At 35.7% G+C, this 16,028-nt stretch overlaps 1 protein-coding gene and 1 long non-coding RNA gene across 5 annotated transcripts in view; one reads left to right on the top strand and one right to left on the bottom strand.

The window, feature by feature from the left end:
- The window catches only part of raly (RALY heterogeneous nuclear ribonucleoprotein), a 133,844-nt gene that overhangs the window by 98,596 nt on the left and 19,220 nt on the right, over window positions 1–16,028 (top strand). For both annotated transcript variants that reach the window (XM_055212226.2, XM_073870452.1), the window contains 3 exons: window positions 2,387–2,666; window positions 7,579–7,651; window positions 9,845–9,892. In XM_055212226.2, coding sequence (XP_055068201.1) covers window positions 2,411–2,666; window positions 7,579–7,651; window positions 9,845–9,892 — 377 coding nt within the window. In that variant the 5' untranslated portion in view covers window positions 2,387–2,410. The remainder of the gene's footprint in view (window positions 1–2,386; window positions 2,667–7,578; window positions 7,652–9,844; window positions 9,893–16,028) is intronic.
- On the bottom strand, window positions 11,377–15,529 carry LOC141365724 (uncharacterized). Of its 3 annotated transcripts, none has more exons than XR_012370773.1 (6): window positions 15,290–15,529; window positions 14,467–14,535; window positions 14,017–14,166; window positions 13,456–13,535; window positions 12,737–13,204; window positions 11,377–12,626 (listed from the first exon to the last, which is right to left on the bottom strand). It is a non-coding gene; the product is annotated as an uncharacterized lncRNA (long non-coding RNA). The 3 variants fall into 3 exon arrangements; XR_012370774.1 differs by lacking the exon at window positions 15,290–15,529 and adding an exon at window positions 14,759–15,224; XR_012370772.1 differs by lacking the exon at window positions 15,290–15,529 and having other exon boundaries at window positions 14,467–15,222.

Genomic DNA, 16,028 nt, shown 5'->3' with positions numbered 1-16,028 from the left:
ATATGTGTTTGTTGCGTCATATGAACCATGTGCATCACGTGTTTTATCAAAATAAATGGCTGCTGAACACGCGTCAAAACCGCTTATGATAAAAGAGAAGCTTACGTTCACTAAATACATACAAGACACTCCCTAAACAGTAAACTCTGATTACGCATGAGATTATGCGAGTATCTGGCAGACGTGAGCGTCTCTTTTATCATAAACTCTTTAGAGCGTCTGCAGCAGGCACATATTTTGACAAAACACGAGATGCACACAGGTTCACTCGACGCACCAAACACATATTTTGAATGACGAACCACACACATGACGGGCTACATACATGTTGTGACGAACTCGCATCGATTGCCCTCGAAAAAAGAAGTCGCCGGCCGCCACTGCTTTTGACGTGTGTGTAGCAGCACTTATTTTCACAAGACGCCTGATGCACATGGTTCACACCACAGGCCGAACACATATTTTAAAAATGACCAACCACACACATGACGAGCTAAATACATGTTGTGACGAGCTTTGCATTGTGCGCCCTCGAAAAAGAAGTCAACAGCCACACTGCAAAAATTATTTTCAAGAAAAAAATTATTTGTATTTTTGTCTTGTTTTCAGTAAAAATAACTAAAAATTCTTAAATAAATATGCTTTTTCTTGATGAGCAAAACGACCCAAGAAATAAGTTTAGTTTTTAGACAAAATAATATCAAATTTAAGTGATTTTGTGCATAAAACAAGCAAAAAAATCTGCCAATGGGGTAAGCTAATTTTTCTTGAATTTTTCTTGAATTTAGTGTTTAAGAAAAATGTTTAAGATTTTTTGCTTGTTTTATGCACAAAATCACTTAAATTTGATATTTTTAGATATTTTTACTGAAAACAAGACAAAAATACTAAGAATTTCTTTCCTTGAAAGTAATTTTTTGCAGTGTACCACTGGTTGCGCTCCTATATGTGTCAAGAGGGCAAGGAAAAATATCTCCAATATTTAGACTTTGATACCATGTTCCTTTAAGATAACCCACCCCACACTATTATAACATTCTGGTCTCTAAATAAGTCATTGCTCAGATCTCAAGCTCTAAATATTATTAATAATCGAGAGTGATGCTATAGCAAATCTGACTTCGGTCTGGGACATTGTTGAGATCTGTTTTAAAACTGATTGAATTTTACATTTATGCATTTGGCAGACACTTTTATCTAAAGCAACTTACAGTGCATTCAAGCTGTGCATTTGATCAGTATCTGTGTTCCCTGGGATTCGAAGAACAAAGGTTGGCACACCACAGCTTCAAAAATGAATCTTTAATACATGTTCTCGCCACAGGTGACGTTTACCTCTTCCAAGATATTGAAGTATAGAAACCGAATGTCTTAACTTAAAATAATGCAGTACTACTCCTACAGTCATAAAACAAGAGACTTATTCCACTTTGGACACAGTAAGAGTTTGATATCTGTCCTCTTAAAGGCAGGGTGCATGATCTTTGAAAGCCTATGTTGATATTTCAAATCACTTAAACAAACACGCCCCTACCCCAATAGAATCTGGATCTTCTTTTGATAGACCCGCCCCACACATACGCCGATTGGCTACAAGTGTGTTTTGGTACTCGGCCCGATTCCCTTTTCCAAAGCGTTTTTCAAAAATCATGCACCCCACCTTTAATATGTCTGTTATATTCATGATGTATATAATGTGATATATTTTTGGTAATTAAAGGGTCTATGTGATATTTTATGAATTGTGCAATGAAGGGCCATTAAGTTCAAAATGTCATCTGTGCTGAAAACATGTTTTAAATATTTATTTTTGGAGCTGCGGTGTGCCACCTTTCTTTATTATTGTGCTGTTGATTTTTATGTGGTTGTAGCCTTGTGCCAGTTAGATTTGCACATTTGAGTGATTTTTATTCCCTGGGAATCGAACGACTCTTCACTGGCAACACAATACTACCAACTGAACTACAAGAACACAGAGAGGAGACAAATTATTAAACTTAGACTTTATTTAGGAGGAAAATATTTTTTCTCATTTGTGTTCAGTTGACTTACAGAATTAAAGAAATAATATGTATGACTTCTCTTTCCTATATGCCATCATTAACAGTTAATGACACCTAATGCATACAGTCATTTATTGTTGTTTATTGGTTAATAAAAAAATACTGTTCTCTATGGTTGTTCATTTCGGCATTTAAAACAGATTATATTTTTGTATTACCTCAAGGCACGTTATGCAAAAGAAGAAAAATGGAAAAGCAATATCAACAAGATGACTTTTGCCTTAATGTCTTTTAAACTCCAGCAAAACAATGTTATCAATAAAACAACATTGTTAATCTTGTTGATATCGATGTAATCTTGTAAATGTCTGTTTTTTTCACAGATTGCTGTCTACATCTGATTCAACATGTCCCTGAAAGTTCAGACGAGCAACATCACCAACAAAAACGACCCGAAATCCATCAACTCGCGCGTGTTTATCGGAAACCTGAACACTGCCGTGGTGAAAAAAAGCGACGTAGAGACGATCTTCTCCAAATACGGCCGCGTCCTCGGCTGCTCGGTTCACAAAGGTTACGCCTTCGTCCAGTACGCCAATGAGAGACACGCTCGTGGTGCAGTCATCGGAGAAAACGGACGCGTGCTGGCTGGACAAACCCTCGGTGAGTTGGACAGTTAATTTATTTATTTTCATGTCTTTTGTTGTTGTGTTACATTTATGTGTTACCTTAATAACAACTCTTAGAAATGTAAAAAGACATATATGCTTTAAGAGCTCTCCATGGAGCATTTGGTTAGCATGGACTAAGATTGCTGCCAAGGCCGAGACCTAAGATAATGATGTAGTTGAGATTTATGTCTGTTGATGGTTATAGATTTTCTCTGTCCATCACTGTAGAAGGTCAATGGGAGGTCAATATAAAGCAATACACGTAGATCAAATGTTTAAGTTATAGCCAATGAGGGCAAGCACACTCTCTGTCAGATTAGTCCAACATACAATTTATATTGTACACATTCATGCGAAAGCTCCACCATGTAAAACGTGTACAATTTTCCAGATCGATTTACACTGTACACATTCATACGAAATCGTCACACGTAAAAAAGTTATATTTTCCCAGATTGTACGTTCTTGTACAATTTACATTGTACACATTCATTCGAAATCACCACAATGTAAAACAGGTACATTTTTCCAGATCGTACGTTTTTGTACAATTTACATTGTACACATTCATACAAAATCGCCACCACGTTAAACAGGTACATTTTTCCAGATCGTACGTTTTTGTACGATTTACATTGTACACATTCATACGAAATCGCCACTATGTAAAACAAGTACATCTTCCCAAATCATACGATTTTGTACGATTTACATTGTACACATTTATACCAAATCGCCACCACGTAAAACAGGTTCATTTACCAAGATTGTACGTTTTTGTACAATTAACATTGTACACATTCATACAAAATCGATACCACGTAAAACAATTATATTTTCCCAGATTGTACGTTCTTGTACAATTTACATTGTACACATTCGCCACTATGTAAAACAAGTACATTTTCCCAGATCGTACATTTTTGTACGATTTACATTGTACACATTTATACCAAATCGCCACCACGTAAAACAGGTACATTTTCCCAGATTGTACGTTTTTGTACAATTAACATTGTAGACATTTATACGAAATCGATACCACGTAAAACACATGCATTTCTCAGATCGTACGTATTTGTACGATTTACATTGTACACATTCATACAAAATCGTAACAACGTAAAACAGGTAAATGTTCCCAGTTTGTACGTTTTTGTACGATTTACATTGTACATATTCATATGAAATCGCCACCATGTAAAACAGGTACATTTTCCCAGATCGTACGGTGTTTACGATTTACATTGTACACATTCATACGAAATCGTCACACGTAAAACAGTTATATTTTCCCAGATTGTACGTTCTTGTACAATTTACATTGTACACATTCATACAAAATCGCCACCATGTTAAACAGGTAAAAATTTTCCAGATTGTATGTTTTTGTACGATTTACATTGTACACATTCATACAAAATCGCCACAACATAAAACAGGTAAATTTTCCCAGTTTGTAAGTTTTTTTTACGATTTACATTGTACATATTCATATGAAATCGCCACCATGTAAAACAGGTACATTTTCCCAGATCGTACTTTTTTGTACGATTTACATTGAACACATTCATACAAAATCGGCACCACGTAAAACAGGTACATTTTCCCAGATTGTACATTTTTGTACGATTTACATTGTACACGTTCATACAAAATTGCCACCACGTTCAACAGGTACATTTTCCCAAATCATACGGTTTTGTACGATTTACATTGTACACATTCATACAAAAATGCCACCACGTTAAATAGGTACATTTTCCCAAATCATACGGTTTTGTAAGATTTACATTGTACACATTTATACAAAAATGCCACCACGTTAAGTAGGTACATTTCATACGTTTTTGTACAATTGACATTGTACACATTCATATGATATCGACACCACGTAAAACAGGTACATTTTTCCAGATCGTACGTTTTTTACAATTAACATTGTACACATTCATACAAAATCACCACTATGTAAAACAGGTACATTTTCCCAAATCATACGATTTTGTACGATTTACATTGTACACATTTATACCAAATCGCCACCACATTAAATAGGTACATTTTTCCAGATTGTACGTTTTTTACAATTTACATTGTACACATTCATATGTAATCGCCACCACGTAAAACAGATTCATTTTCCCAGATTGTAAGTTTTTGTACGAATAACATTGTACACATTCATACAAAATCGTCACAACGTTAAATAGGTACATTTTTCCAGATCGTACGGTTTTGTATGATTTACATTGTACACATTCATACAAATACACCACTTCGTAAAACAGATACATTTTCCCAGATTGTACGTTTTTGTACCATTTACATTGTACACATTCATACAAAATCGTCACAACGTTAAATAGGTAAATTTTTCCAGATCATACGGTTTTGTACGATTTACATTGTAGAATTTTTTACGAAACTGCCAACATGTAAAATAGGTACGTTTTTCCAGACTGCACATTTCTGTATGATTTACGTTTTATGAATTCATACAATATCACCATTGCATAATATAGATATGTTTTTGTGTTAGATCAGTCTCTGCTTCAGTGTAGGTCAATTGCCCTCAGTAAATCCTAAACTTGTCTAACAGTTTTATTGTTTTGTTAATCATAACCCTGACAAAATAGAGAATTTATTTTGCATGCAATGTGCCAAACGTATAATATCTATTTGTAAAGTAGTTTGTGAAACAATAAATGGAATGGTTTCAAAATGATTACATAACCCAAACACATTCCATATAACTTTGATATTGCATACCGTGCATTACTTAGCATTTTTAATCCAATTTTGTGTAAAATTGTCTTACGCACGTCTGTGCTGACCTTCAAATCGTTACTGTAAAACAGCAAGGGGTCATATCATCTCCTGAATAATTTTGTTAACTATGTTAGTGTTGAATATTTTCTCATCATAGCAGCAAGTTATGATGTCTGATATACAAGGTGACCTCTAGACACTGATTGGTCTCACAGCTGTTCTGGTGTCCGGGCAACCAACCGCTTATGCTCCGCCCCCCTCAAATAAATGAGGAAAAGGACAGGTGCGTCCACGGCAGGTGTTCTCGTCTTGCTGAGGAGATCACACGGCTGTTTATTTCCACACTTCCACCTTTTTTGTCTGGGCATGTAGCTGAGTCCAAATCCCACCATGTTGGCCTTGACCCGTGCGTTCTTTGACCCCACAAAAGCCACAAAATAATGTACCCAGGTGTACCATTCAGGCTTAAGAAACTTTCTTGGTATCACTTACTGTACATTTGAAAGGAGCCACCTGTCTCACAATTCTCGGTCAATAAGTAAATATTTCAGCTTTTCAAATCATCCTTTCAGCTCCTATGGCCTCATGCGATAGCAAAGCATCCACTGGTTTCACACTTTTAAGATTCGTCAGATGTAGTAGATCATCTGGGTATTAAAAGAGTAGTCTACTTTATAGACGGGGCCCATTGACCCACCATAGTATTTTTTCCTACTATGAAAAGTCAATTGACCACATCTTTAAAGTGGACTACTCCTTTAATATTTACATCATCACCAACATTATTAATTGTGTCCTTGTTTTATATTAAACATTTAATCTAAATTGTTTAAAAATTGATTATTGGTTTATTTAAAATTATTTACATTTCTTCGGGCATACTACACAGTAGGGTAGTACGGATAAAGTATGCAAAAGACGTCCCTATATGCAAAATCACACTTCTTGGCCTCAGTCAGTTTGTTTAGCTCTGCATCTCTTCCCGTGTCAATCTTTGTTTTACGTCTCATCCTCTCTCTTTTTCCCTCCAGCATTCTCCAGCCACTTGATGACATGCATTTTTTCTCCCGTGGTCAGATTAGCTGTAGTTTCATGCTTCATGGAGCTTTTGGCTCCCCCTTGACAGCCCCAGAGACCTGTCAATCACCCAGCACCGCTCGTTCCCTACTGGCCCATCAGTGCTGTCAATCAAAGAAATCACTGCAGCTGTGACAGATCTCTCTCAAACCCTGACGCTGTCCACCCTGTCTCACGCTCTTGAACCTAAAGCCGGCATCTGTGCTAAAAATATAAGATTTGGTGACAGTGCCGTGTCTTCACAGCTATCAATTATTCTCTTTCTGCATCTCCTTCTGTCATTGCTGTTGTAACCTGAAGGCGAGAGGGTAAATTCGGGCGAGAGGGTGTGCTGTTGAGTTGAGTGGGGGGCGAGTGCCCTCTGGTGGCTGTATGTTTACATTTATGCATTTGGCAGACTTTTATCCAAATCCACTTACATTCATGGGAACAATGAAAAAAATAAAGGTGATGTCATAGAAGAACGTTTTTGGTTCCCCTAAAAAACATCAAGAACCAAGAAGCAAATTGAGAGAGATAAAGAATCTGAATTGGAAGGCCTTTGTAATTTCTAGCCTTTTATTTTGGTGGATCAATAGTAGTGCTTCAAAAACTACTTTATCATATAAATGACACGTTGCATAACTGAAAAGAAGGAAACGATTTCAGTCTCACAAAACTTCTCAAATGTCAGTTTGTGTGTTTATCGTAATGTTAAAAATTTAATGTCTTGGTGTATTGATATTAATATGCTCATTTATTTTATACTTACTTCAATGCAAATGGCGTTTTAAATATTAGATACCTTTAATGCACTTGCCTACAGAAACTCAAGTGTTTGTGATGTCTTGGCACGGCAGTAATTACATTTATGACAAAACAGCCTCAAGTGTCTCAATAACTTGCAATTATGGAATAGCAGCAGATGTCACGTTGAAAAGCCATTGCCATTTGTTATATTTAATAACAGGCTCATATAATATAACTACTCTATGCATTTTCGTAATCAACGTTTTTAAAAAACGATAAGTTAAGTGAAATAAAATGTAATGCATGTTTTATGCTTTTATCCACAGATATTAACATGGCAGGTGAACCCAAACCTAACAGGCCGAAAGGACTGAAGAGAAGTGCAGCAACATTATACAGGTTATTACAAAAAATAATACCCTCTATTATTTATAAGGGGTAACTTAAAGACCATCCCAGCGACAGCTTTTGTACCTTTATTTCTGCACTGAAAAAAAAGACTTTCTTACTTAGTATTTTTGTATATATATATATTTGTTTTCTCAAAAAGCCAAAAAAAATCTGCCAGTGGGGTAAGAAAATATTTCTTGCATTTTCTTGAATGCAATGTTTTAAGAAAAAGGTTCAAGATTTTTTTTCTTACCACATTGGCAGATTTATTTATTTATTTATTGCTTGTTTTAAACACAAATTCACCTAAATTGTATGTTTTTTGTCTAAAAACTAGACTTAATTTCTAAGGTAATTTTGCTGATCAAAACATACATCTTGATTTAACAATTTTTAGATATTTGTACTGAAAACAAGAATACTGAAAATACCAAGTAAGAAAGTAATTTTGCCGTGTTTAAAGACCTTTAACTTTCACCGTCCCACAGGTCGGATGTTTCGCATTTCATACAGTATTTAAAACAATAATTTCTAAACCTACACAATCTTGACAAACTACATATCGAAAAGCTTTCAGATTGAAATTTTCATCACCATTTTACAAAAAGAAATACCTAGTAAGAGTAATTTCCTAAAATGTCACGGCCAGCAGGTGGGCCCAAGGTATATTTATTACTACATATCCTATAAACCTGAAATAATCTTGACAAACTATACATTGTTGGAAAGCTCTAAAAATGTAGTTTTCGTATTTTTAAATTTAAAAAATTGTATAATGACAGTCTTTTTGTTAAATGTCACTGACCCCGTAGGAATACATGAAGAGTTTCGTTGCAAAACGAGATAAATCCATTTTTTTACATTTTTGTCAAAACATGTTTATTATTATGTTACCATGTTATTATTTTGTTTTATGGTGCTACTTAGCTGTATTTTTTAAGTTATGAAGGTTTAAATCAAAACAAACCAACTGCAGTTGCATTGAAATTAATTGGAATGCACAACCAAAAAACGAGATTTCTGAACAATTAAAAAAATGGTCTTTATCTCGTTTTGCAACGAAACTCTTTACATATGAATTTGTATATTTATAATTCTAATATCCATCAAAATAAATCTATAAATCTTCAAAAATCTTGACAACCTTTATATAATTGGAAAGCTCTAAGAATGTAGTTTTCATAATTTAAAACAGTGACATAATAATAATAATAATGCAGTGACAGTAATTTATTAATTTGTGACAAGAGTATGCAGCTAATCATTGACATCTAGTGGCCTTTGTTGGTAAAACCATTAAAAGTGTGACAGAAACATCATTTTGTGATTTTAAAGGCGGGGTGCACGATTTTTGAAAAACAATTTGAAAAGGGAGTCAGGCCGAGTACCAAAACACACTTCCAATCAGCAATAAGGGGCGTGTCTACTAACTGACATTGTTGCCTGGGTTGCGTATGTGTGGGGTGGGTCTATCAAAAGAAGGTCCAGATTCAAATGGGGTAGGGGCGTGTTTGTTCAGATGATTTCAAATGTCAACATTGGCTTTCAGAGATCATGCATCCCGCCTTAAATTTGAAATTTGAATCAAAACTACCAAAACTTGTGGCTTTATTTGTTTTGCATTTTGGCTGTAAAACATTTATATTTCTATGTTTTTTATATTAAATACATAATTTATTGCATTGTTTTTCTTTTTAAAAATAAATGTAACCAACTAGCTTTAATATTTAATATTTACAACTCCAAACACTTTAGTTAACAACTTTAATGTGTCTTCTTTAAAAAGAGACCAATATTTTACTTCTAGACCAAAGAATGAGTTATATTAATTTGAGGTGCACATCTCCTTTTCACTCCCCATCTAGTCAAAAAGGTAACCTACTGTAAATTTAAAATGAATTAAAACATTTACAAAGTTCTTTTATTAAAAAATATACCAGAAATTGTTTAGTCTATATATAATATTTGTATTTTTTGTATATACCCATGTAATGTTCTTGTTGTTTAAACATGTTATATAATTCTATGGGCAATTACTGCTGAAATATTCAATATCCTTGTTAAGGTAAACAGAAATTAACTTTCAAACATAAGATTTAAAAAGAAACATTTTCTCCTATGCACCTTTATGTAGAAAATGTACTTTCTAAGTCTTGTGAATATCTTGTGTTTGAAAGGTTTTTTTGTCTTTCTTTCCCGCAGCGGATATGAGTTTGACTATGATTACTACCGAGAGGACTTCTACGATAGGTGAGTGTGTTATTTGGCACAATTTCAACTGTGCTTACTCCCCCTTTAAACTTTCACTCATGAAATGTAGGTTACCTCCATTGAAGTCAACCAGACGTGCAAATCTAAAATCACAGCCGGAGCGCGAGCACCCGTGGCTAGCAGAAATACAACGGCGGTATACTCATAATTCAACAGTCAAGGTCTGTGAAACACGGTTTTTAGTACGGTAACCCAGCGGTGTCTGATAATGAAGTCAGCCACAGTGCCATTTCCACAGCTTTTCCTGTCATAATAGATTTTCTCACAACTTGGCAGAATTTAAAGGAGCCCTTGTAAAAAAAAAACTCGCGCAGCTGTAAGCTGTAGAAAGAAAGGAGGAAAAATATATGTGTTTCACAAGAACTCTCCCCACAACCTGTTAAAAGCTAACTTTGGCTGAGCGAGCATGCGGTTGGCACCATCCCTTTAACGGTGGCTATGGAAACCCTGCTGCGAGACTCAGTTGGAAGTGCTTGTTCGCAGATGTAAGGGATATTTCGTCCATATGATGAGCTGACATGTTTATTGATATCTTTCTTGTGATCTTCCCTCCCTGACTTACGGCCGTCTAAGGGCGACGTTGACTCCGCTCGATATTTTACAGCGCAGAGATCCAAACATTTCAGCAACACCTGTTTCCAAGTGATCTTAAGGTTCGGGGATCAGTCAATAAAGCCGTGTCGAGAGCCAGCTGGCTGTTTTTAGGTTCCTGTCTGGGCAGCAGACGGCCTCTTTTTGAAGACAAAAGTATCTTCTCCCGGTATATTCAGAGCACACCGGGCTCTTCATCCCCTGCAGATGCTTGGAGAGCAAAGCTTTAGGATTTTCTCGCGTTCCAAAAATTCTTTTTTTTACCTCATTTTGGCAAACTTGGACACGATGCTAAGACAAGTCTGCTAATTAGCTCTCGTTTTTTTTTTTCAATTTCAAGAGTTGAATTTGAAGAATTCAAATTCTGGCTTTGAGGACTTGGTATTTATGCCATAAATCTGTACACAGCCGATTTAAACAAAACATATTAAATTATACAATAAAGTGCTTTTGATTAGTAGCTTCACTTTTCTTCACTTTTTTGAAAATGGGCTTATTTTCCAGCTCCCCTAGAGTTAAACATTTGATTTTTACTGTTTTGGATCCATTCAGCTGATCTCCGGGTCTGGCGCTAACACTTTTAGCATACACTCTTAAAAAAAATGGTTCTATATCGAACCAGAAATGGTTCTATCACCCGCTTCATATATGGAACCCCCAAATGGTTCAATATAGAACCACTTTAATGGGTTCATTAAAAAGAACCCCAAATGGTTCTTTGAATCAAAGTTAGATGGTTCTATTTAGAACCATTAAAGGTTCTTTATTATTATGAGTAATTTATTATTGATAAGAAATTATAACCGATCTAGAAAATTATAAAAGTTTACTATTTATTAATTGTATTATACAGAAATATAAATCTATAAAAATTACTTAAAATCACATCTCTTTATTCTGTATTAGACAGCAAAACTTTGGTATACATTTAAAATGTCTCATTACATTCAACCATTTAGTTATTTAATTATTTCCATTAAGCATTTTCACTTTTTAATAAACATACATATACATATATATATTGCATCTCTGTATTAAACAGCTAAACTATTAATTACACTATACATAAAAAATTTTGTTCAAGTTATTTCCCTTACGCATAGATACTGTACAGTATAGGCAGTACTAAGTTTTAGTAACTTTTACATGTGTCTGAAATGATGAAAAGAAATCACGGCAACACTCCACAACAAGGTTCATTAGTTAACACTAGCCAGCTACATTAGTTAACATGAACTAATAATGAACTGCACTTATACAGCCTTTATTAATCTTTGTTAATGTTAATTTCAACAATTACTTATACTTTATTAAAATCTTGTTAACATTAGTTAATGCACTCTGAACTAACATGAACAAGCAATTAAAGCTTAAATTTTTATTAACTAACATTAACAAAGATGAATAAATACTGTAACAAATGTATTGCTCGTGGTTTGTTCAAGTTAGTTAATACATTAACTAATGTTAACTAATGAACCCCACTGCAAAGTGTCACCGAAATCACAATGCATTTAAAGACAATTCATGAACAATCTATTAAATAAAATGACAATTTACACAAGTTGATTGTACATTTGTTTTGTACAGGTATTAAAACTTAAGCATATATTTTATAAATTAATGTCACTGTGTGCTTAATGGCAAAAGGGTATTGAACATTGAGGAGAAAATAAAACGCAAACAGTTGTCACGGAGTGACTATGCGGGGCGGAACCAAAAGGAGAGTGAAGAGGTTCCGCCCGGACCGGTTTGTACAGACACCGGCACTTCCGGGTTCCCCGGGAATCCCCGCACTCACTGAAACAAGGCACAGCTGTGTGAGTGACATGGCGAGCGATGGTTGGGCGAGCCACGCCATGGAGGAGGATATAAAGAGAGAAGGTAGAAGTTACTGTAAGGGTCACAGAGTCCGAAGAGTCCGCAGGCTCTGCTGATCCGGCGACCGCTAGGTAGCGGGCGGAAAGAGTGCGGGGCTGGTCCGGGCGAAAGGACGGCGTGGTTGTGTATAGGAAGTTACTTGTCAGAGTGAAGTTTGATCGCGTTGGATATACGCTGCAGATGCCGGTTGGGTTGTTAGTCGTTCGGGTGCTGAAATACGTAGTTCTGCTACGGCTGGGAGCTGTGGAGGGAGAAGAAACACTGTTCAACAGTCAAGTAAGAACCTCTTGAAACGGAAATACACAAAGCTTTCTTTAAGTGTTGTGCTGTGTCCTTGTCGTCCGTACTCACCTTAGGAGGGTCTTGGACCTTTGTGGATGCCATCAGGGGCCGCCGCGACGGTGTGTGCCCAACCCACCCAGATACGCTCTCTAGCGGTGTTCCAGCTGGAGTCACGTGGAAACCCCTCCAACGTCCCTGGCCCCGTAATACTCCCCCTGAGGGCGAGAAGCGAGATTTTTAGATTCCCATTCCCCACTTTAGTTTTAAATAAAGTTTCTATTTTTATATTTTACTTATCTCTGGTTTGTCTGGTCATTGGGGTGCTTTGGGACCTCCTCGAGGTGGAACTAGGAGGAGCGTGATCCGCGACAGGGGCGGTCCGCTTCTCCGACCTGTGACACAGTCATTCCACAGCCTGTGATGTCAATGTCTTCCACATATTAAGTTCACATTGTCCATTATAAAGTTGAAACTTTCAGATTTGAGAAGATCAGGAGAGCCATTGAACACTATGGTTGGTGTGGGACCTTTGGGTTCCTGTAAAACAAACATTTCACCTTTTAAGTGCTTCTTACCAATTAACAGAAGCCATCAAATAGACTTAAAATTATCCCATAATAACACAAATAAAGTATGACAACTAGGCAAGCGACACTCATGAAAAAACAAGACTCATAATAATTGATGTGGAGCTGTATGCTATTTAAGGGTAAACAGAGTAATATTTTTATATTTGCATTGAATGTTACTTTAAATATAGTCCCTCAAATGCTAACTAAATTACCTACACTATTTACACAGTAAAGGAAGCTGGGATTTTCTTGAAATAATGCTGGCAATAACATAAGTGCAGCATTCCTCACCAGACCTACAAAGATACAAATTATTGTACATTAGGTACAGAAATCAATTACAGGGACATTTTACTCAAAAAAGAAAACTCATTCACTCACTCGTTATTTCAAATGTTCACAGCTTTCTTTCTTCAGCAGAACACTAACACAAAAAAGATTTTGAAGAATGTCTGTAACCGAACAACTTTGGTAGCAATTTAATGGACACAAAACCAATGCAGGTCAATGGGCACCATTGTTGTTCGATTACCATACTTTTTCAAAATATCTTCTGTTGTGTTCTGCTGAAGAAAGTGACGACAATTTTAATTTGTGGGTAAACTTTAACTCTTTCTCAGCCAGCGTCTCTTAATTAACAAGTTTACTCTTCAATGGCAAGGAAAAAGTTTATACTAACATTATTTTCATATTTTCACTTATACAATTTATAGGTGCTAGAACCTTTACATTGACTATGCAAATAAAGCTACTTTACACTGGACAAAGAACAAGCACCTTCTGTGGTTTCCTCTCCAATGAGATTGGCGTAGAGATGTTTTTACTTCCTTCTTTTGCACTCCTGATGATGTTTGGGGCCATTTTATTTAGAGATGTTTCCATGTTCTTCAAGTCTGTTCCAAACCTCATTGTCATTCCATGCAGCATCTTAAAACACAAAATCTTTATATATCCACTTTCAGACAAACAAGTTCCTTAAAGTCTACATTAACTTGAGGTTGCAATTGATGTATTTTTCAAAACACAATGTTCAATAAAAAAAATTGTGTGAAATATACAGAATTTAAATTAAGTCCTCAAACACTTTACAGTCTTTAATGCTAAATTCTAAATGAAATACATACAGTAAGAATTATCATTAAAGCTACAAAACACAGATTTCTTTTTATTTTCTCTTTAATGAACATTAGTGACAGTCAGGTTTACGAGGTCTTTTAAGCACCTTACCTTTTTGCATCAATGGGGTTTATATTTTAAAGCCAGTGACGTGTCTGATCATTTATTAACCATGGTTATCTGTGGGGGAGAGGAAAAAAGCATAAATTACACTTCACAAACCAAATACACATAAAAACATGAACACGTTTGGTTTTTAAAACATTTGAATGTTAAATGTAAGTGTCTTAACAGCTACCATCACATTAATTATTTGTGTGCATCACAGAAAACATGCATATCTAACGTTAGACTTGTTGCGGATACAAACGCTGCACTGCAATCGTGCATTTATAATACAGACCGGCGGAATGTTCTCAACTTTGGCCAGCAGTTTCCACTTTCCTTCCGAGTTTAGCTCCAACCCTGATAAAACACTCGTGAACAAGCGAAAAATACTCACGGAATATGTGTAAAACTGCGACAAACATTTAACTAACTGTTACATATAATTTCCCTTCTACCGTCTTCCACCCGGTTCCTTTGACCACGCGCTTCACTGAAATTACTGTCTCGAATTTCGTCTCCTTACAACACAGCTGTCTTATTCTGATTGGCAATTTAATTTAAAATGACAAAGAAATAAAGCAGGACTGTAACGTAATTCATTAAAACCCGGAACAAAATGTATTTAACAGAGCTTTTATAACTGACGGTTGACGAAGCCCGTCAAGTGCTTCAACGTTACCAGCAGTATTTTTTACCTGAGGTAAATATTATAAATGTAGCTTCTAGTATCACTATTTAGCACAACACACACTCTAACAAAATAAATATTAATTAATTATACTAAATGTTTCAGTAATATCGTTTCAAAAATGTAAAGTTTACTTACCTCAGGGACAGGGTACAAACAAATGCCGGTCCGGAGTCCGAACTCCTCACCTCAGTTTGAAAAAAAACTGTCACGTCACGAGGCTCATCTTCGCTTATGGTGCAACGCATATATACGCCACCAGAGGGCACTTTTGCGATTATTTGTTTTTAATGCCCCTTCAGGTTAAATTACATAAACATTGACAATTTAGAATGTACAAAATAAAGAAAACACCTGGTAATTCACCAAAAACGCAAACTGCACTGTAAGTTTCATGCTAATGTACAAACTTGCATAAAAAAGCTCACAGGAATTAAATCATACACTAAATATTAATAGCCTATTTGTTGACTCTCTCTTTATTTGACCACAGCCTATTGACACAAAAAGGTTTGTGAATGAGTTGTGTAGGTTTGTAAATGAGTTGTGTAGGTCTGCAATTATTGTGTAATCTTTAGTTTACACTTCAGTCACAAAACGTGAATTATAGAACCATTTTAATAAAAATGGTTCTTTGCCTTCCAAGGGTTCTATATGGAACCCTTTTTTTGGTAAAAGGTTCTATTGGCCAAGTATAGAACCCCACGGTTCTATATAGAACCTCAAGGAACCTTTTTTTTTTAGAGTGTAGCTTAGCACAATCCATTGAATCCAATTAGACCATTAGCATCACGCTAAAAAGTAACCAAAGGCCTTAGATATTTTTCTTATTTAAACTTGACTCTTCTGTAGTTACATCGTGCACTAAGGCCGACAA

The sequence above is a fragment of the Misgurnus anguillicaudatus genome, chromosome 8 (assembly GCF_027580225.2).
Source record: "Misgurnus anguillicaudatus chromosome 8, ASM2758022v2, whole genome shotgun sequence".
Taxonomy (NCBI): domain Eukaryota; kingdom Metazoa; phylum Chordata; class Actinopteri; order Cypriniformes; family Cobitidae; genus Misgurnus; species Misgurnus anguillicaudatus.
This window is presented reverse-complemented; position numbering and strand designations above follow the sequence as displayed.